Source organism: Leptidea sinapis, chromosome 13 (genome assembly GCF_905404315.1).
Source record: "Leptidea sinapis chromosome 13, ilLepSina1.1, whole genome shotgun sequence".
NCBI lineage: Eukaryota > Metazoa > Arthropoda > Insecta > Lepidoptera > Pieridae > Leptidea > Leptidea sinapis.
Genome location: NC_066277.1, coordinates 12,478,288 through 12,499,985, shown reverse-complemented (window position 1 = coordinate 12,499,985; position 21,698 = coordinate 12,478,288). Strand labels below are relative to the sequence as shown.

The window sequence follows — 21,698 nt, the reverse complement described above, 5'->3', positions numbered from 1 at the left end:
TGCAACCATGCTTCTTAAAAGCTCCAGTGTGGACTAGACAAAATTGAAAACTGGCTCAAGAAATGGCGAATTGAAGCTAGTAGAAAATTCCAAGTAACTCTCACCCACGTTAACCCAAACCGTGGAATGAGCTGCCTTCAAACGACGACAGTGAAACGACATTCTTACCTTCAAGTAAAGTGCACCTGAAAGGCGGTGGTGACCATCTACAATCTGGTGTCCAATACGCTCCTATTCAACAAAAAAGCCTCCATTCAATACACAGGCTGCTTGTGTGTGTCTCCAGTATTAGTTAAGTATGTTCAATATAGGATTACTATATTATGTTGACTATACAAATTAGAATTAGTTTATAAATATTGAATCAATCAAGGAGATATCACAATCTCCAGCAATATTTTGATTGCATTACTGTTACTGAGTTTACTCGTGGCATTACTGAGTTTAATTTGAATTTTATCGTTGATTTTCAATATCTTTTCTGTTTCTCATCTGTCATTATCTTAAATCTTCAACCAATCCTACCTAAATAGATGCTATGACAACAAAGTATTCTGAACGCAACAATAACACGTTAGACTTTATTTCAATCTAAACGAAACAATGGAATTGATTAATTTAAAAATTGCAAATTTATACATAACCACAGATATCTTTTCACGTCAGCTGTTGAGGTGAATGCTAGAGCAACAAGATAGCCGCCTATACTGATTTTGAAAGTTTGTCCTAAAACAACGCTTTTTCTTACAACTAGCCATGACGTGTGCATAAAATTATATAAAAAATTGCCTGAGAACTTGAAAATACTGTCAAAGAAAATGTTTATACAAAGACTCTTTAAATTGCTGCTTGAAAATAATTTGTGTAGTATTAATGAATATTTAAATAAGTGTTAAGTGTTTGCATGCTTTTAATATAAGCTGGATAGAGGACACATTGTAAGATTAAAGATCTGGACATACCCTATTCCAAAGCAAAATAAAGAATTTCATTTCATTTCAAAAAAAGTAAATACCTTTTTGCTCTCTAGTATTTAACACCTGTGATTCGCATGAAACCTTTTATTATTCCGTCTCGATTGAAACGTGTGTGGTCATAACGCCACCATCTGGATGTGTGTCGGTCCTCCACAGTGCGGTTTTCAAGGAGCTTTCTCCCTCGTACTACGAAGCTGTGAAATGAGCTTCCTTGTGCGGTGTTTCCGGGACGATACGACATGGGTACCTTCAAAAAAAGCGCGTACACCTTCCTTAAAGGCCGGCAACGCTCTTGTGATTCCTCTGGTGTTGCAAGAGAATGTGAGCGGCGGTGATCAATTAACACCAGGTGACCCGACCCGTTCGCTCGTTTGTCCTCCTATTCCATAAAAAAAAAACTGAAGTAATACATTACGATAAGATTTTTATAGCGATAGTATTGATCGCGTTAGTAGATACATTACAATATTGTGATAAAATAAAGGATTATCACAGTGAAAATTCATTGCGTACCTACATCCGTGCGACAAGTGAATTTTACATAGATTGCTAATTACTTACAGAACGTTTAATGACGACGGTGCGCGAAAAATTGATAATCAATGAAACTACAGTGAGACCTAAAATAAGTGTTTGGGATTACTCATTCTCATTATCAATACAAAATCAAATCAAATCAAAATCGCTTTATTCATGTTGGTCGAGGAAATGACACTTATGAATATTAAATGTTTTCTTTTCTTCCCATATTTACCGCCACTTCGGTAAGGTTTCAGCTTTTGAAGAAGTGGCAAGCAACTACAGACAAACAAATTGTTATGAGTAAGCATGTCGTTATTAATTATTAATTTGCAACTTTAGTAGTATGTTTAAGTGACTTTAACCATCAGTAATATACATTTGGAAACATTAACATTCAGCCTCTCTCTGTTTTCGTGCATCATCATCAGCAGCCGGAAGACGTCCACTACTGGACAAAGGCCTCCCTCAAAGATCTCGACGACGATCCGTCTTGCGCTGCCCTCATCCAACGTGTTCCGGCGATTGGGACCATCTTGTGGGTGGCCTACCAACGCTGCGTCTTACGGTATATCTTATATTATAACATCTTCTTCTCTTTATGCATACATCTCTTAAAAAATGAAATCATAAGATGGATTAATACGGAATACAAATATTAATAGTTATATAGTTGTATCTAGTTACAGAATTCCCATTCCGAAGAGGCAGTGATAGCGTTCTATCAGCACGTAGAAAACATGCCTTCAGATTAGTGGTCCTCCTGTTTAAAAAAATGGTTCGATCGCATGAAAAAATGAATATCATGTAAGGGAGAGTATTTTGAAGAGCAATAAACATAATATTTCTGTTATAACATGTTGTTTTTATAAGCAACGCAAAACTTTTAGTGTGACCTACGTATAATGAAACCATTGGACGTTTAACTCTTACTTCAGCGGTTTTGTTTTACTTTTAACTGTAAAGGATCAAGATAACAAATCTAAAATTTAAGCCTTGAATGATTTTGATACTTTTGATCCCCCGAGAACGCCAAAAAATAAATCAAAATTGATGAAGTTCGAAAATAAAAACTCCATTATGTCCCTGTACAAATAAAGTCATGTTTGTTGTAGAAAGCTAAAATAAACATTGCGAAATTGAAGTGTCTCACTGAAGAAGACAGCAGCGTGTTGAATGAACTGAACAGACTGAGAGATGAAAGTGAACGAGCTAAATCAAATGGAAATTTAACGATCTTGAGAATATGTAAGTCTGTGACGTTTGCTTATATCTTTACGTTTAATAAAATCGCAAGCGTCTCTATACCTACATTAAGCTTAAAAACAAAACAAAATGAATTATAAACTGCATTAACTTTATTATATTTTACGTTCACCTCATTGCTAACTACATTTAATTACGAAAAAGAGTGATTTCAGTAAAGTGGAAAACAGGAGATTTACTGCGTTATAAGCTTTGCAATTTAATAATAACCTCTCAGTGGAATAGGAATAAATGAATTCTACCAGTAGCTGGCTTTGCACAGGATGCCGGCTAGATTATGGGTACCACAACGGCGCCTATTTCTGCCGTGGAGCAGTAATGTGTACACATTATTGTGTTTTGGTCTAAAGGGCGCCGTATCTAGTGAAATTACTGGGCAAATGAGGCTTAACATCTTATGTCTCAAGGTGAAGAGTTCAGCGTTTTTTGGTTTTACAAGAATCCACAGCGGTAATGGGCAGGGCGTATCAATTACCACCAGCTGAACTTCCTGCTCGTCTCGTCTTTTATCGTCATAAAAAAATTACACATTACGTATTGATAATATAAATGTATCAATGTAAAATTCCAATTGTTCTCGTAGAATGAGGGACGAGGGGCGATAAACTAAAAATTAATCAAATAAAATCAACAGAATACGTCACATGTTTTTCGTGATAATTTTTTGAATGTGTGTTTTTTTTTCTCATACTTAGGTATTTACATTTAGATTTGTGTTTAACTTTGAAAACTAATTAACCAGCTTTATTGATGACTTTTAGCTAACGGTTGGTTATAAGGATTGTTCCAAAAGTAGCAAAATCCAAGAATAAATTGATTCAAAATTTTCTGTAATAATTACCTTGTTTTCAGTGAAAAATAAAATATGGCTCGACTCAATGAAAATAGGTTTCGTCCGGTACTCTGTTACCATTCTTTGTGACTAAGTCATATTCTTGGACCAGAACAAGACACTCATCCAACTTAAAACACAGACTGATCCAAAAAATATTCTGATACCACTTTCAATGTTTACTGGTGGTACCACCACTGTGGTACTTATCAATTTTTTTGAGAGAAAAGTAAGTATTCTACTATAAGCTTATTTAAATATATATTTTTTTAATTATGAAGCATCTGAACTGAATCTTAGGTTAATAAAGTTTATTAATTAGTTAAATTAATATTATTTAATAAGTTACAAAATTTGGAAGATGTCACCCACACAAGCATCTTTACAAATAGCCAATACACACTACACTATAAAGTTGCCGTAATAAGAAAGCTATTGTTCTTAGGTAGTACGGTATCTACTTGGAGCGCAGCGGAGACCAATCCTTAATCTAAGCCTTTCATTTTAAATAAAATAATTTACATACAAACTTAAGGCACAAACGCTAGATAAATCCCATCATAAAAATTTACGGTCCATTTTTATATTATCCGAGAATTAACGCCAAATTACTTAAAATATCAAAATTTGATTCTTTTGTTAAAATATAGCGATAAAAATAACCACAATCGTTTTACAAATATTTAAATATTTTTTTATGAACTATATTTGTGAACTAATTCAAAATCGTGATACTAACCCTAAGAAAGTTTGTAACTATAAGCACTAGGCTACATACAATATAGGCGGCACGGAGACCTCTTTTCGGCGTTCATATCAAGAATTATGAACGATACGTCACTCGAACGGTTGGCTCAGTGGAAGAGCGCTCGCACGGAATGCGAGTGGTGGGTTCGAGTCGATGCGAGATTCGATCTGTCATAAATTTTGTGTGTGAATTTAATCCCAGAAGTGAGGATATCACCCTAAAATATTACAAATTGTTTATTAAATAATAGAGAAAGTGCTCCGGGAGTTGGAAAATTCAATTCTGTTAAAACTTGGTAAGTAGATGTATTCTGTGAACCACATTAAGATTTTCACACAAAAAAAGAAAATAAAACAAATTCAATCAAGTTTTTTCAAAAATGATATTGATGTTTATAATATAATTTTTTTCTAAACTTCCAAAGTGCTAAAATGTGCGTCCCCCCTGTAACTTCTAAAATAAGAGAATAATAAAACTTAAAAAATATATGAAGTACATTACCATGCAGACTTCCAGTGAAAATTGGTTTGAACGAGATCTAGTGAGTAGCTTTTTTTAATGCTTCATAAATCTTATATCAATAACTTAATTGACAAAAAATACACTAATATTTAAACATTGAACAAAGTTACTACGGAACCCTTCATGGGCGAGTCCAACTCACACTTGGCTGCTTTTTTGAAGTTGTTGATTAGCCTTAATGTGCTCAGAACAAACAAGGTCATTCAATTCTCCGTATCAAAATGTTTTAGGTACATAATTAATCCATATTAATTATCCAAATACAGTATTTGCTAACTTTCGGCTACGCACTAATGGTTGTCTCGATGGGAGTGGTGGCTGTATTCACGCAAGCTGATCTAACCGTGACGTCAACAAGATGGCTGCCGGTGACGTCATTGGGCATATTGGTCTTCGCCTACGGAATGGTGTGGGCTCTACCAATAGTAATTATGGTTGAAATGCTAAACTTTGAGGTAAATTTTAGATATGATTTCCTTGTTTTAATATTAAAATACAGAAGGCACTTATTTCTGCCGTGAAGCAGTAACTCGTAAGCATTACTGTATTTCGGTCTGAAGGGCGCCGTAGCTAGTGAATTTATGGGCAAATGAGACTTAACATCTTAAGCCTCAACGTGACGAGCGGAGTTGTAGTGCCGCTCAGAATTTTTTGGGTATTTCAAGAATCCTGAGCGGCACTGCATTGTAATGGGCAGGGCGTAACTACCATCACTAATAAAATAATTGAAATCTTCAAGCAAACAAATTATAGATTTATACAAAACAAAAATTTTATCATCCTTATGTGGGCGTTTATTCAACTACGAGTTCTGAAGGCTACGGCGTAGAAGAAGTAGGTTTCGGGGCTACTAGATTACTTACAGGTTGTTTCGAAATGATGTTATGGAAAGTTGATTTATTTGGATGTATTAATAATGTAGTTTTATTTTTAATTTATTTTTTATGGATAAGGCTAAGTAGTTCTATACGTATGTTCACATGTCGCGATTATATTGCACTGTTTATACTAACTAGCTGACCCAGCAGATACTATTCCGTTTATAATACAAAAATCTGGTTTTATGAAAAGCCATCGTAAAAATTTGTTATAGATTAATAATTTTCGTTATTCATTTCATTAAATTTATAATTTTAAGATTTATACTGTAAATTGAAGGTATGAGTTTTTATTCCTAAAAAAAAGTGTTTCTATTCTATTCTATTCGCCGATGTGATACTGCAGGGCATGGATATTTTTATACCAAGCTCTGCGGTACAGATCGGTGGCAGATCACAGGCCTGGTTCCATGCGTCATTCAAAGCAGCATCTGACAACAAAAAACAGGCGTATCAAACTTGGATTGCGGCGCTGAGCTTAAAGGATCCAAACTGCAAGGTTCTAAAGAGGAAATATACCCGTGTTTCCAGATTCTTTAAGTGGCAAATTGCCCGAGCGAAATCGAAGCACGTTGTCAAAATCGGCGAGCAGCTTTCCAGTTACCCGACTGGAACACTCAAGTTCTGGTCGTTGTCGTTAGCTGCTCTTGGTAACTTCAACCAGCTGTCTCTGCCGCCCTTGCGCATGAGAAATGACACCCTGGCCCATACAGCAAAAGAGAAAGCCGATCTACTGTGCGCTCTTTTCGCCTCCAACTCGACTTTTGACGACAACGGAAACACACCGCCGACCATCCCGCGGTGTCACAGCTCAATGCCTCAAGTACAGTTCAGACAGAAAACTGTTCGGCGAGCTCTGTTTTCGTTGGACGTCAGGAAGTCTAGCGGGCCGGATGGCATTTCTCCAATCGTGCTTAGAAAGTGTGCCCCTGAGTTGACGCCGGTACTAACGAGTTTATTCCGGCACTCTTATTCAAAAGGCGTAGTCCCTGACTCATGCAAGTCAGCCATTGTCCATCCGATCCAAAAAAAAGGAGACAATAAAAATAATTAACCGCCAGCTCTTGATATACCTAGAGGGTCACCAGTTGATCAATGACCGCCAGTACGGCTTTCGCCATGGTCGCTCAGCAGGTGATCTTCTGGTATACCTAACATATAGATGGGCGGCGGCTATTGAAAGCAAGGGGGAAGGCCTGGCAGTTAGCCTGGATATAGCAAAGGCCTTTGATCAAGTATGGCACAAGGCGCTCCTCTTAAAACTTCCACCATTTGGGATTCCCGAGAGCTTATGCAAGTGGACCTCCAGCTTCCTCACTGGGCGCAGCATACATGTCGATGAATATTGCTCGAACCCAAAGCCCGTCAACGCTGGTGTGCCCCAAGGCTGTGTGCTATATCCCACGCTGTTTCTTCTGCATATCAATGATATGTTGGAGACCTTCAACATACATTGCTATGCAGGTCTCTCTCGGGAAATCGTCAACCTGTGCCTTTCTTGAGAAATTCGCGGAATGGGGTAAATTGAACCTTATCCAATTTAACCCCCAGAAGACTCAAGTATGCGAGTTTATCACTAAAAACACCCCATTTGCCGTGTCACCGCTCTTCGACAATACTTCCCTTAAAGCCTCGCCTAGTATCAGAATACTGGGTCTCGAAATCTTGAGCAATTGCTAATTCCGTGGCCATCTGGAGGGCAAAGCCAAATTGGCTTCGAAGAAGCTGGGCATCATTAATAGAGCACGGTAATACTTCAAAGCAGGCCCACATTGTAGCGCTCTACAAAGCGCAGGTCCGGTCACACATGGAGTATTGCTGTCATCTCTGGTCTGGCGCACCCCAGTATCAGCTCGATCCATTTGACCGCGTGCAACGTAGAGCAGCTCGAATTGTCGGGGACCCAATGCTCTGTTCACAGAGTTCACAGGCTGGATCACTTGGCATTGCGCAGAGATGTCGCCTCATTGTGTGTCTTCTACCGCATTTACCTACTCCCTGTGGTTCCGAAGAGTTATTTAACCTGATCCCTGCCGCCGAATTCCACCTTCGCACGACACGCCACAAATTAGAATATCATCCCCACCATCTGGATGTGTGGCGGTCCTCCACAAAGCGGTTTTCAAGGAGCTTTCTACACGCTGTGGAATGAGCTTCCTTGTGCAGGGTTTCCGGGACGATACGACATAAGTACCTTCAAAAAAAGCGCGTACACCTTCTTTAAGGGCCGGCAAGGCTCCTGTGATTCCTCTGGTGTTGCAAGAGATTGTGGGCGGCGGTGATCAATCAACACCAGGTGACCCGTACGCCCGTTAAAACAAAAAAAAAATAAAATTTCAATTACTAGGTACATCATTACAGAAAATTATTTTGTTCCTTGTTCATGTAATATTTTAATATTTTAATATTTTAATATTTTAGCTTTACAGTCAAACTGTGCGTCATAAATTTTTCTCATATAAAAGTTGTCATCAAACGAAATAAAATCTATTATATTATCTCTTAATTTGGACTAAACTGCAGTTATTGTTGAAATTTTCATATTCCATTCAAATTTTAAAATCGGTTCCGTAATGTACGAGTACGAATGTATTACAAAATGCAAGTATGTTCCGATATGCACTGCGAGTACTGCACAGTTCTATCACTGTACAAAAATTCGTTCCGTTATGGACTGCCAGTATACTGCCGCAGTACCCTAGGGAAATATATGACGACATAAATCGCCGCCATCTTCTACTGTGAGCACTAACGTTTTCGAGGTAAGGTATTCGCAGTACTATGATCACGTGATCAGTCAAAACCACTCGAGTGCCTAACGTTTTATAAACAATACTTCAGTTTTATCCCAAATATTTTTAATTTGACAGTACTCCAACAACAGTTTTCTTTAATGAACTAGAAAACTTTAATACACTCATTTAAATGCTGCGTCAAAAAATGTGGCTGACAGTATACGGGATTGCGTTCCGTTTTAAATAGTAACCAGTATAATAAATTCAATTTAAGAAATAAAAAAAAATAAAAAAATAACTGGCTATAAAGGAACGGCTTTACGGTATACTAAATTGACGTCACACTGAACAGTGGTCGCAGTGCATATCGGAACATACCCTAAAAGAATTGTTAAACACGTTTGTGTGGTAAAGGTTATTATAACATAAATCACTTTCTTAATATCACAGATAAATGTGGAAATGGAGTGACCGCTCTCAGTAGTAAGTACGATATTGTTTTGTAACGATATTTTATTTAATAATACCAATAATATGCCCAGAATTACTTGCTTCCGTTGGTAGGTACATTCAATAAGTCATTTTAAATCCAATTTTAAAGTATAACTACTTGAAGTTAAATTTGACCAAAGTTCTGGAAATACTCCATATTTATGCGACATTTCACATCCACCGTTCCAATTTATACTAAATCACTACTTACTCGTTGGTAGTCTATTAATCTGCTGCAAGGCAGCATGTCTATCACGGCTATATCACTTCGTAGAGCAGTTCAAATTGTCGGGGACCCTGTGCTCTGATAGCGGCTGGATCACTTAGCGTTGCGTAGAGACGTTGCTTAATTGTGTGTCTTCCAAAGCATTTATCACGGAGAGTGAGAGTTCCGAAGAGCTGTTTCACCTGATCCCTGAAACGACACGCCACAAATAAGAATATCATCTCCACCATCTGGATGTAAGGCGGTCCTCCCAGTGCGATTTTCAATAATCTTTCTTCCACGTACTACAGAGCTGAATGAGCTTCCTTATGTTTCTGGGACGATACGACATGGGTTCCTCTAACAATAGCGCGTATACCTTCCTTAAAGGTCGGCAACGCTCCTGCGATTCCTCTGGTGTGGTGCGAGAATGTGGGCGGCGGTGATCACTTACACCTAATTCTACAACCCTGATACAATTAAATAACTGAAACTATATTTCAGGTCGCCGCAACGCTTCTAGGATTCACCTACACATACTCAGAAATACTCCGCTTGGTTCATATTCACACCATCAAATATTTCGAGGACCTGATGGGAGTACATGCACTGTTTTACACATTTGCTGGTATCAACTTATTGGCCGCAGTCTACTGTCTCATGGCAGTTCCCGACATCAAAGATAAGACTACAAAACAAATTGAGCAACAGCTGAAACGGATACCTATATTGAAAATGTGAAATAAAGCCGTATTAACGACACTTTTAGTTTTGCTCTTAAATTTATAATTGATTAGACTTTTTAAGTCATATATTTTTTCATTTACATATAGATTTTTTGTATTCCTATATCAATTATCTATCATCATCAGCCGAAAGACGTCCACTGCTGGACGAAGGCTTCCCCCAAAGATTTTCATGACGATCGGTCCTGTATCTTGACCAGATCGTCGGTCCATCTTGTGGGAGCCTACCAGTAATGCGTCTTCCGGTACGTGGTCACCATTCGAGTACTTTTCGACAATCTGTCCGTAGAACTATGTGCTCTGCCCACTGCCACTTCCAGTTTCGCAATCATTTGTACTATGTCGGTAACTTTGGTTCTCCTACGGATCTTCTTATTTTTGATTCGATCTCGAAGGGAAATTCCAAGCATAGCCCTCTCCATTGCCCTCTGAGCGACCATAAGATTCTCAACAGGCCCATAGTTAGCCACCACGTCCGCGTACCGTAAGTCATCACTGGCAACACACACTGGTTAAATACCTTCGTCACCAGAAAATGTGGTATTATAATCTACCTGAATATATACAGTAACTTTAGGATTCTAGAATAGAATATTTTAACGACCCATAAGGCTCAGTGGTTAGTGACCCTGCATACTAAGCTTGAGGTCCCGGGTTCGAGTCATGGATTTTTATATGTATTTATGTATGTTTATGTAAGTATATTGTATTAAATATATCGTTGTCTTGTACCCATACTGTACTAACCAGGCCTAGCCTATAGGCTAGGCCTAGATTGGGGCAAGATAGTTTGTGTAAAAGTGTGTCAATATTATTATTATTTTGAAACATTAACATAACATTATTTAGAGAAAAGAAGTAGAAAAACCTGGATTCCTATGGCTTTGCTGGAGCCTAACCTAAGTCTCTCGCAACTATCTGTGTACTTGATAAAATTATATACTAGTAAGAAAGAATGAAAAAAAGAAAGAAAATTGACGTCATTATACAATCTGATAATAGTTCTTAAAGTTATACTATTCTAATTAATAACTAATAATAATGACGCCAATGGGCCCCCAACTCAGCATTGTAGTGGTTTCGAAAGAATCCACAACGCTGGTCTTCCGTGGAAACCCAGAGAGCACTACTAACGCGCAGGCCTATCACACGAAGGTTTACTAACTATTAGGTAATTCTCTATGAGCACAGAGCACAAAAAATTCTGATTCTCGGATCTGAAATTAAAACTCACTAATTTATTTTTTCGGTCTCATCTCACCTATTGTACTACATGTAGTTTCAAACCTACCTGACTGACACCGACTCCAAAAATAACAATAATCGTAAACGTAACAATATTCAAACAAAACAAATCTTATAACTATATTTACAATATTACGACTACATAAAATTAAAACTATCATTACGTGGAAGCGTACTAAGAATACTGGCAGCATTACCGCGTTTGAAAGCAAGGCTGATCCGTTGGCCGAAATAGCTGCCAGCGCTTGGGTTTCCAGTAGCCTTGAATGATGAAAAATGTCACAAGTTGTACGATCATGCTGTGGAATGAGCTTTCTTGTTTGGTGTTTCCAGAATGATACGACATGGGTACCTACAAAAAATAACGTACACTTTTTTAAAGGGTTGGCAGCACTCTTTTGGTTCCTCTGGTGTTGCAAGAGAATGTGGCGGCGGTGATCACTTAATACCAGGTGACCCGTACGCGCGTTTGACCTCTCTTCCATAAAAAAAGCGAAGATAATGTCGCTTAATACTTCGACCAGTATAGTATCTGCTCCTGCTCTAAATCATAATGTCATTACTTACAAAAAGAACATTCGGTGAAACAAATTCATGTCCACAGATTTTTCTGTCTTCACAAGAGTGATAACATCTAACAATAACATTATAAGTACTAAGCATATCAGAAGCACTACAAGTTAAACTATCTTAATAATATAAAAACTTCATCTTTCAAAGGCTCGAGCGAAGTTTAAGGGATCACTAAAACTTTGCATAACTTACGCAACTGAAGAATTAAGAAAACTACAAAGTTTCTCCTTGACAATAGTCAGTAGTTAAGAGTAATAGAAGGTAAGTGATTCTACCTCCGTTTTTATTTATTCATTTTCTATTAAAATTTTTACTATCACTAATTTCTGGGTAAAAAATGAATATTTTTTTATGTAAAAGAAGGACAAACCAGAGTCACCTGGTGTTAAGTGATCACCGCCGCCCATATTCTCTTGCAACACCAGAGGAGTTACAGAAGCCGGCCGTTACGGAAGGGTCACGTGGTTTTTTTTGAAGGTATCCATGTCTTATCGCCTCCAAACACCGCACAAGGAAGCTCATTTCAGAGCTTTGTTGTACGTGGATTAACGTTCCTTGAAAACCACACTGTGGAGGACCGCCACACATCCAGATGGTGGGATTGATATCCTAACTTGTGGCGTGTCGTGCGAAGGTGGAATTCGGCGGCAGTAATCAGGTTAAACAGCTCTTCGGAACACTCCCCGTAGTAATGAAGACACACAATGAAGCGACCTCTCTAGGCAACGCCAGGTGATCGAGCCGTTCACAAAGCACTGGATCCCCGACAAAGATATTTGTAGATGCAATTAATGTTAATTGAGAAATGGCAGCATTTTGTATAAATACCTTTGTGTAAGTTGCCTTTGGGCTAAAATTTGTGTCAGATGGTATTACATATAGAACCGCAACAATCCACAGGCATCAGAAGCCAATACGGAGTACAATCTACGTTTAATTGAATACCCGTGTCACATGTCAAAATCAAAGTTTTGAAGTCACCCTTTGTCACACAAAGAAAGTCAAGGTTGTCACCTCAATAATTACGTTATTCGATTATCATTAATTATAAACGGCTTTCCCTTGCGGTTATAAATATAATTTCCAATGTGATTCCGAGGAGGATATGGTATAAGTTTAAAGAGACATTTGAAGGTGGGCAAAAATTTTGAATTAATGAAAAATTTTCATATTCATATTTTGTAAAATTTTGCACGCAATAGCAAATTGTTCACCGTAGATTCTATGCACATTATATTGCAAGTTGAACTAATAATAAATACTTTTTAAATATATAGAGGACTATTCTTTCTATATAGAGGATATTTCAAATAAAAATAATCAGTGGAGGTTATATCACTATGTAAAAAATCCTGCATATATGAAAGACGGTGTCTGTTTATGAAACCACGACTAAGTTGAAAACCTTACCCAAGTAATCTTCTCTCTTCGACAAGCATCACCAGGATAATTCGCTTTGCAGACGGGCAGTAAGTGCCTTATTACGTAAGAAAGTACATCTAACGTTAACATACTTTTTTATGCTAACTTTGAAACTAAAAAAGAACAAAATTAAAGCTTAGAAAACGAAAATTAACAATCTATATTAGCAAGCCAAACTAGAGTCTAGTAAGTAAGAACGCATTAAAACATTATAAATTATCATTTCAATCATTTGATAATAACATAAGATAAATTTTTTAGTAGCAATATTAGACAGTTCCTAACGAACGAACACAATAACAAACGTTAAGTTAAATTGCAACAGAATTATTACATCAAAGTATAAATTTATTATTTATTTATTCAAAAATAAAAAATAAAAGACGTGTGGCACTCGGGGACTGCCGCGGTAAAGCTATTTCATAGCATTTTTTATCAACTTATGCAATTATAATTATTTATTTATTTTATTTATGCAGTATTTTTTTTAATAAAATTAATTAACAAAAAAAAAAGCAAACGGGAAGTGAGTAAAATTTTACTTGCAATATTTGATTACAGACACACAACGGGACAGGTGAAACTAAATAAAAATGCATGTCATAAAAATAAAAATACCTGATAAAAAAAAATAAAGAAATTAAATAAAAATCAAGACGTACCCCAGGCTCGAACCTGGGACCTTCTGCACAAAAAGATATAACCGCTGTTCCACGGCAACTGAAATGACCGTGGCGAAATATCTATATACATCTAGTAAGTAAGTGTTAGGTTATTTTCGTTACGGAATTTCTGGATTTGGTCTCCACGCTCAAGGCCCGCAATAGAAGCTATGCAATAGCTTAAAAAACAGATAATTTTACTGTTAAACTCTACTTAAAAAGACGCAGCCTTGAGTATTGTTGCAAAACATTCAAAAGCTTTTAGCGATGTTTGCTTCTCACAAAAGGTTATTATGTTGTTCTTATTATGTTGTTGACTCTTCTAATACTAGCCTGCCGCTTCAGCAGAAAATCAAATATAGAAAAAGCATCATGACCAGGTTGAACTTTTTGTGTAATTTTATTACATTTGGTGCGACGGCTGCTCTCAATACACCCGCATAGATTCAGATTACACAGCTAACATTTGAATAGAATGCTTGTGTTATACATTTTTGCGGCATCTTTATTATATTTTCTATAATATAAGTAGCTGAGTTATGGACCTGACAACATGGGATACAACCTGGGATTTCAGTTATTTTCATAGAACTATGTCCTATGGTATATTGCTATGGAGCAATGCAAATGCCTAAATTCAGCAGCATGAAAAGACTTCCTGTCTTAAGTAAAACCATTATTTTGCTGCATTTCATAAAATCAGCGAACACACTCCTTAACATATTTGTATTTTGCTCGTTCTTTGTTATTTGGTGTACAAAGTCTTCTGATGTTCACCCCGTTTATTAATAACAAGACGTCAAACGTGTTCGCCCTTCAGATAAGGTAATTACGATTGGAATAATGTATATTTCAATATTCTCTCGGAGCAATTCCCCATATACTGTCGTATTAGTTAAGTAATAATTGTATTGCGTACAAGTTTCCCTGTTCTGATGTGATGTGAACGTGTATGACATAATTGATTGTATTGCGGGAATTGTAATAATCAATCATGATGATATTAATTGAATTTGATATAATTATTGTTTTCATTAAAACAATCTGATGCTAAAAACAGTAATAAAAAAATTTCTGCCTAAAGCACCCACATGTTTCGAGCTATTTAGGTAGTTGATTTACGAATATAAAAAATAGGACGGAGCACACTACCTTGGGGGGTGGAGCCCAATTTAAATCGTGACAGGTTTTTTTTCTATTATTCCCGTTTCATCATTATTATACTTGATTTGCACATAGCGAGTTAGCTTATTTAAATATGATTGAAACCAAATGTTATCCTTACCAAGAGTACCAGCTCTACATAAATAATGATTATTTTAAATCAACGTTATCAAATGCCTTAGTTAAATCAAGGAATATTCAAATAATGCTTTGTTTCTTAAATTTTCTAGTGCTTCCTGTACGAAGGTATAATCTGATAATAAAGTTGATCAGTCTTTTCTAAATCCGATTAATTATTTTTCTCTACATAGTTATTACAACAATTATGGCTAACAGAAGAGCAATGGGTCTATAGATGCATCTATTTTTTTTAAATCGTATCACTACACGTATTGGAGGTCATAAAATTCACCCGACCCTAAAAACTGATTTATTAATGACGTTAAAGGTGGGCTTATCTCTGTAGACAAGTTACAAGTTTTTAAAAGTGATGAGGGAATTTCAAATGATGTTTTACAATTATCTCCACTGAGCTACCGGTAGAAGGAATATTGAGTACACTGTTGTTTAGTGGATGATGATAATGACAGCTGAAGGTTGTCTACATTTATAAAATATTATTGCCTTGCAGATAACAGCACTGGGTATGTTTCTAATCTTCTTCTATGTAGACGAGAATAGGGACAAACTTTTATAAAAATCGAATTGTTTTTTGTAATGTTTTGGAATGTGTTGCGCTAAGTTTAGTCAAGTTTAATCTCAAAATTAGAAAACTGAATTGTGTATTCACTACTAAAGTAACCCCTCAATTTAAAAACACTCTATATTGATAAATCGAACGATGTTCACATTCGTGGCAATCTGAATAGGAAAGCTAAATTGGCCTCAATTGGTTCAATAAGGCGACGGAATGTTTCACTTCAAGCCAATCCGATTGGCTTGACTTCAAGACGGGCTACTTTTATACCCTCTATAGTCTATGCTATATGTTACGTAAGAGAAATCATTCAGATTGATAACAGTAGAAGTATTTTACCACCTGCCATCACGGGAAAATGTGAAATATTTGTCTTCATAACGTTGATGTCTGGCATTTGACTGCGCAATTACATGAAACGACATACTGACTACTGCAGTATTCCTGAAGCACTGACCTCTACTACACACATCAAAAAAGTCTAAGCAACATGCATGATATTACAAATTCACCATTTATATTAACTAATTTCTAAATATTTAATCACTCAAAGTGCATAGGTTTGTAAACTTTTTTGTTATTGAGGACATACTGGCTGGTTGTAAAAAAAAATTCGATTATGTTTTGCTTTTTTTTCATAAAATTAAATGAAAATTAAAAGATAAATCAATTTGTTTGAATTTAAGTGCGTTTTTATTGCTACGTTTAGTCTTCACTTTATAATATTACCAACCATTTATATAAAGTAAGAAAAAATTGAATTTTTAGATATTCTTTACGTCATGGAGCGACGTCATTTGACAGCAAATGAAATGCAAAGAGCTGTAGGGACGTTACAAGCGAGAAGTAGTCAATCTCAGGTATCTCGGCATTTTGGCATTCATAGAAGTGTTATTTGTCGTCTTTGGCAGCGCTAGAATAATACAGGCCGTAAAAGGAGTAAAACCACTCGGCAAGACCGGTACATACAACTGACTCCAAGACGCCAGCCGATGTTAACCGCTCGAGAAATAAGTTTGAGGCTTCAAAATTCAAGTGGTGTTGATGTAAGTCCCCAAACTGTGCGAAATCGACTGCATGAGTACGGCCTACGAGCTCGACGCCCAATTAGGTGCCCGATACGTCACGGGAATCGCGCTCGTCGAAATTAATGGTGTAGAAAACGAAGAACATGGAAAACTTTCCAATGGGTCATGATTCGGGTTTAGGCCTGATACAAGAAGCGTGCGAGTGTACCGTTGGCCCAGAAATACTGAAAGGTGCAGGTGCATTCAGGAAGTTCATCCATCGAGCGGCTCAACAGTTATGGTATGGGCGGGTATTATGAAGAACAGGCGAACTGAGCTCGTTTTTGTAAATGAAAACATAAACGCTACAAATTACGTTGAGGATATTCTCAGACCATCCATCTGCACAAACCTTTGGCTCCGATTTTACGTTAATGCATGGCAATTCGCGTTCACATACAGCTCGGCGAACCAGTCAATACTTGGCAACGGAGAACCTCCAGGTATTGCCCTGGGCTGCACAATCGCCAGACCTCAACCCATAAAAAATATTATTTTATAAATAAAATACAACGTGATAATGTGAAAAACCATCCTAAAATTTAAATTAGTACATTTTGCTTAGACTTTTTTGATATATGTATTTTCCACTGGACTGGAGGCTGTTAAAGTGCTTTTTTACCCGTTTGATATTCGCCATTGGCGCTGTTGGCCATAGCGAGAGCCTGCGGTACTAAAACTAGTGATGACCACCTCAGCTAAACAAACATCGATTGATAATGGGAAACTATTTCCAAAAACAAAAAAATTGTGTATGTTATTACATTGATTCCTGACGTATCACAGAAAACGAACGAAATTAATTTAAAATGCAAAAATACTTCAGAGTTACCCTTGTGTCGCAGTTATTTGTATTATACGTCAAAATAAGTTCTCCGGATGCTCGCAAGTGGCGCTTCAAATAGCCACAAAATTTGCTGTCAAACATATAGAACAGCCTCCCCAGTAGTACTTATACTGGTCAGTGTCCTGATATGATATAGAGTAATTCAAGCTTACAACATATCATCGCCTCAAAGCTCAAGTTCACCTGCCAGTAGTTATATGCAAACAATTACTAATAATTTAATTATTACATATCTGTATCATAAACAATTTGTTATATTTTTAAAGTGATAACCCTCACTTCTAGGATTAATACACAAATAAAATTTGGAAAACAAAATTTTATGAACAATGTGGGACTCGAACCCACGATCTCCGGCGTTCCGTGCCGGTGCTCTAACCTACTGAGCCAACCGTACGAGTGACATATCGTTATAAAATCTTGTATGCTTTGTTCAACTCTCAGGTTGTGGCTTCATCTACAGGATCCACTTTACAGTTGATAACCTGCTCAACCCCAATATTTGCATATAAAGAAATTGACTTGAGATGTCACTCTTGTAAATCTAAACAATTTGTTATATTTTTAAAGTGATAACCCTCACTTCTAGGATTAATACACAAATAAATTGGTCAACGCTCAGGTTGTGGCTTCATCTACAGGATCCAAAGCATACAAGATTTTATAATGATACGTCACTCGACCGGTTACCTCAATTGTTTAGAGCACCGGCACGGAACGCCGGAGGTCGTGGGTTCGAGTCCTGCATCGTTCATAAAATTTTGTTCTTCAAATTTTATTTGTGTATCTCTATCATAGTTGAGTATCATCAGTTCTTCATAATATTTTAATGACTCATTTATGCACAAATTTATTGCATATCATATATTTTCTCATTATATTTTTTCAACACACTTGCTCGTAAATTTAGCAACACACGTGCACAATAATATTACACACTAGTAAGTTAAGTTGGTACCTAACTGCAAATTATATGAGAGTTAACAGAGCATTTTCAATTTAACCGGGTAATACCTATAGTTTTTTTTTTGTAATAACAAAGAGGTAATTTTGCTTTTAAAATCCCATTATATTTTTGAAATAATAAATTTCACAGTAATTAGTTATAAAATATATGCATTTTATTACTTAAATTATATTTTTGATGTATATGTGTGATGTATTCCTGTATGGCTATGTGTTATCAATCTCCTTACATTTGGCGCGTGTACAAAAAGAAACTTGAGCGAATAAAATTTTCATATCTATACAACACACGTTTATATTTTCCTCCCAATTGTAAAAAGTGGGTATAAAACTCGTGAGCAACTAGACACTCGACTGATTTACGCCCTCGCCTGCGGCTCGTTCTGCAACCCACAGTCTTGTGTATAATGAGCAACTTATCTATATATACAAGATAATAATATACTGTTATTTAATTAATCTACTATTCAATTAACATTTACATGAAACGATGAGAAGTAAACTTTGTTTAAATTAATTTAATTCACGTCATACTACGATCGAGGCAGCAGTGATTGCCGCGTCAAAATTCGTTTGTAAAAGAGATGGAGGAGTTCAAGTACTATTCCACTAATTAAATTTCTATTTGACATTCAGATAAGTTAGGGTTGTCGCTGTTTATTTATGAACATTTTAAGGCACAGAATTATTAACAAGATTATTAAAAAAGTAATATCTTGGCGCCCGCTGTGGCGGTTGAAATATATCCGTTTGCCCATTTTTAAATTACGTGCGTGCATTGAGAGCGAAATGTTTACTTGTCGCATGCAAATTATACTTGGCACACGCAAATTTCGATATATCTAAACTGAATTGAGGTTGACGTGTTTGACAGGTTGACGCGTCCGACAGGTTAATTTAATAAATAAAATTATAATTTAAGTTACATAAATCATCGCGTTTGTATTACCTTATTAATAGTATGTGCGACAAGTTGTCGATTGCCCACGAAAGCAAAATTGAACGCACGAGCGAAGCGAGTACGGTCATTCGCTTGAGTATTATTTCTGTGCTAGCATGTCATCCCCGGATTACTTTGATAGATTCGCGGTCTCTTAGATATATCATCGACATCTTCAATGTTACAGAAAGAGCTATCCAGGTTTGTTTCCCATAATCAGATATATAACAACGTAATGTAATGACCTAATATATAGTAAAGAACGCATTGACAAAATATATTGTATTTTAGTGATAATATTGAAGTGACTGTATTGTACCTTGTAATGATTTGAGGAATTAATTTATCTTTTTATATTGTTTTGACATGTTAGCGTTATAGAACTTCAATTTACTTTTATATAATTGAGAATAAAATTGTTTGCATGTTTATGTGCATGATGTGATCACCTGTAATGGCAGGAACACGACTTTTGAACTTTATGTTAAAACCTTATGAATTGTCATGTGTATTCTGTGTAGGTGAGCCTTGAATAAATAAATAAATAATTCTCATTTACGATATTTTTGTACAATTCCGTTAATTCACTTCTTATTCGGTTAATAATCTGGTAAAATATTTTCATAAAAAACTGATATTCGAATATCCAAATATTGAAATAATGGCATAACGTTAAAACGATATATTTATACAAAAACAATAAATAATATTATATTCAAACGTACAATTTTTTGGTCTTATGTTGTGTTGGTTGCGGGTTCATTTCCCTAAATTTCGTGGGAGTTTGTGATGCAACGTCCTTCATTTTTTTAATACAAAACAGCATATTTTACCTTTTTGCTTCCTAATGTCACGGTAAACTGGTGTTAAATCATTATTATTTGCTATAGTAAGAAACTCCGACCTTTTCCGTGTCTTATAACTGTGATTTTCATAATACTAAAAATTATGTTAGCGCGGCCGGATGTTGAAGACACTTAAGCACTGACTTGACACTTGTCTGAATTTAGTCATTTGAATTCAGCCGTTACAGGCTTATTAGACTTGACTGAATTTAGTCGTCTTAAATAAGTCATTACTGAATTTAGATAAGTATGATCGTATTCAGCAAACTACAACTAATTTTGCCGTCACCGTATGCCGGCTAGATTATGGATACCACAACGGCGCTTATTTCTAACGTGAAGCAATAATGTGTGTAAGCAATATTGTGTTTCGGTCTGAAGGGCGCCGGAGTAAGTTAAATTACTGGGACAAATGACACCTTTATATCTCAAGGTGACGAGCGCAATAATGAGCAGGGCGTACAATTATATGAACGTCCTGCTCATCTCGAGCCTCTTTTTCATTAAAAAAAAACTACTTCAAAGATCTTAAATTAGCTTTCAACAATAGAATGGTATATTATCACTTAGTAACATGGGATATTTTTCATATAAAAATTCTGTGTGATACTTACTTATTTCGCAGCACGATGTGCGCAATCATGGTGGTCTAGTCTCGGAATATCGAGTTAAAAAAACCGGAGTGACTATATTATTTTGAAATTGTCAAGTTTTATAAGCATGAGATTCTTGCTTTTCTGTCTTTTATAGGGTTCCGCATAAAAATGGCAAAAAACAGAACCCTTATCGATTCATCATGTCTGTTTTTCTGTCTATCCGTCCGTATGTCACAGCCACTTTTTTCAGAAACTATAAGAACTGTATTTATATATATTGTTGAAACTTGGTAAGTAGACATCTACTTCATTTCATTCACAGAATACATATTCTGTGAACCTCATTGAGATTTTGATACAACAATAGAAAAAAACAATTAATTTTGGGGGCTCCCCATACTTAGAACTGAAACTCAAAAATTTTTACTCATTCGTGTGGTGTATCTATGGATAGGTCTTTAAGATTGTGGTTTCTAATATATATTTTTTCAAAACTGCATGGTTTAGGCGAGAGACAATTCCAAAGTGGTAAAATGCCCCCCCCCCCCCCTGTCACTTCTAAAATAAGAGAATGTTAAAACTAATAAAAATATATGGTGTACATTAATTACCATGCAAACGTCCACCAATAATTGTTTTGAACGAGATCTAGTAAGATTTTTTTTTAAAAGTCATAAATGGTGAACCGCAATTTACTTTAACAAGACTAGGATACAACATAATATACGGCGAACAACGCTAAGCTTTGTGTTCT

The 21,698-nt window shown here is 36.2% G+C and overlaps 1 protein-coding gene across 1 annotated transcript in view; it reads left to right on the top strand.

Moving 5' to 3' along the window:
- LOC126967649 (putative metabolite transport protein YwtG) overlaps positions 1-9,936 on the top strand; it is a 74,814-nt gene extending 64,878 nt beyond the window's left edge. The window contains exon 9 of the mRNA XM_050812220.1: positions 9,899-9,936. Coding sequence (XP_050668177.1) covers positions 9,899-9,915 — 17 coding nt within the window. The 3' untranslated portion in view covers positions 9,916-9,936. The remainder of the gene's footprint in view (positions 1-9,898) is intronic.
- Positions 9,937-21,698: the final 11,762 nt, after the last annotated feature.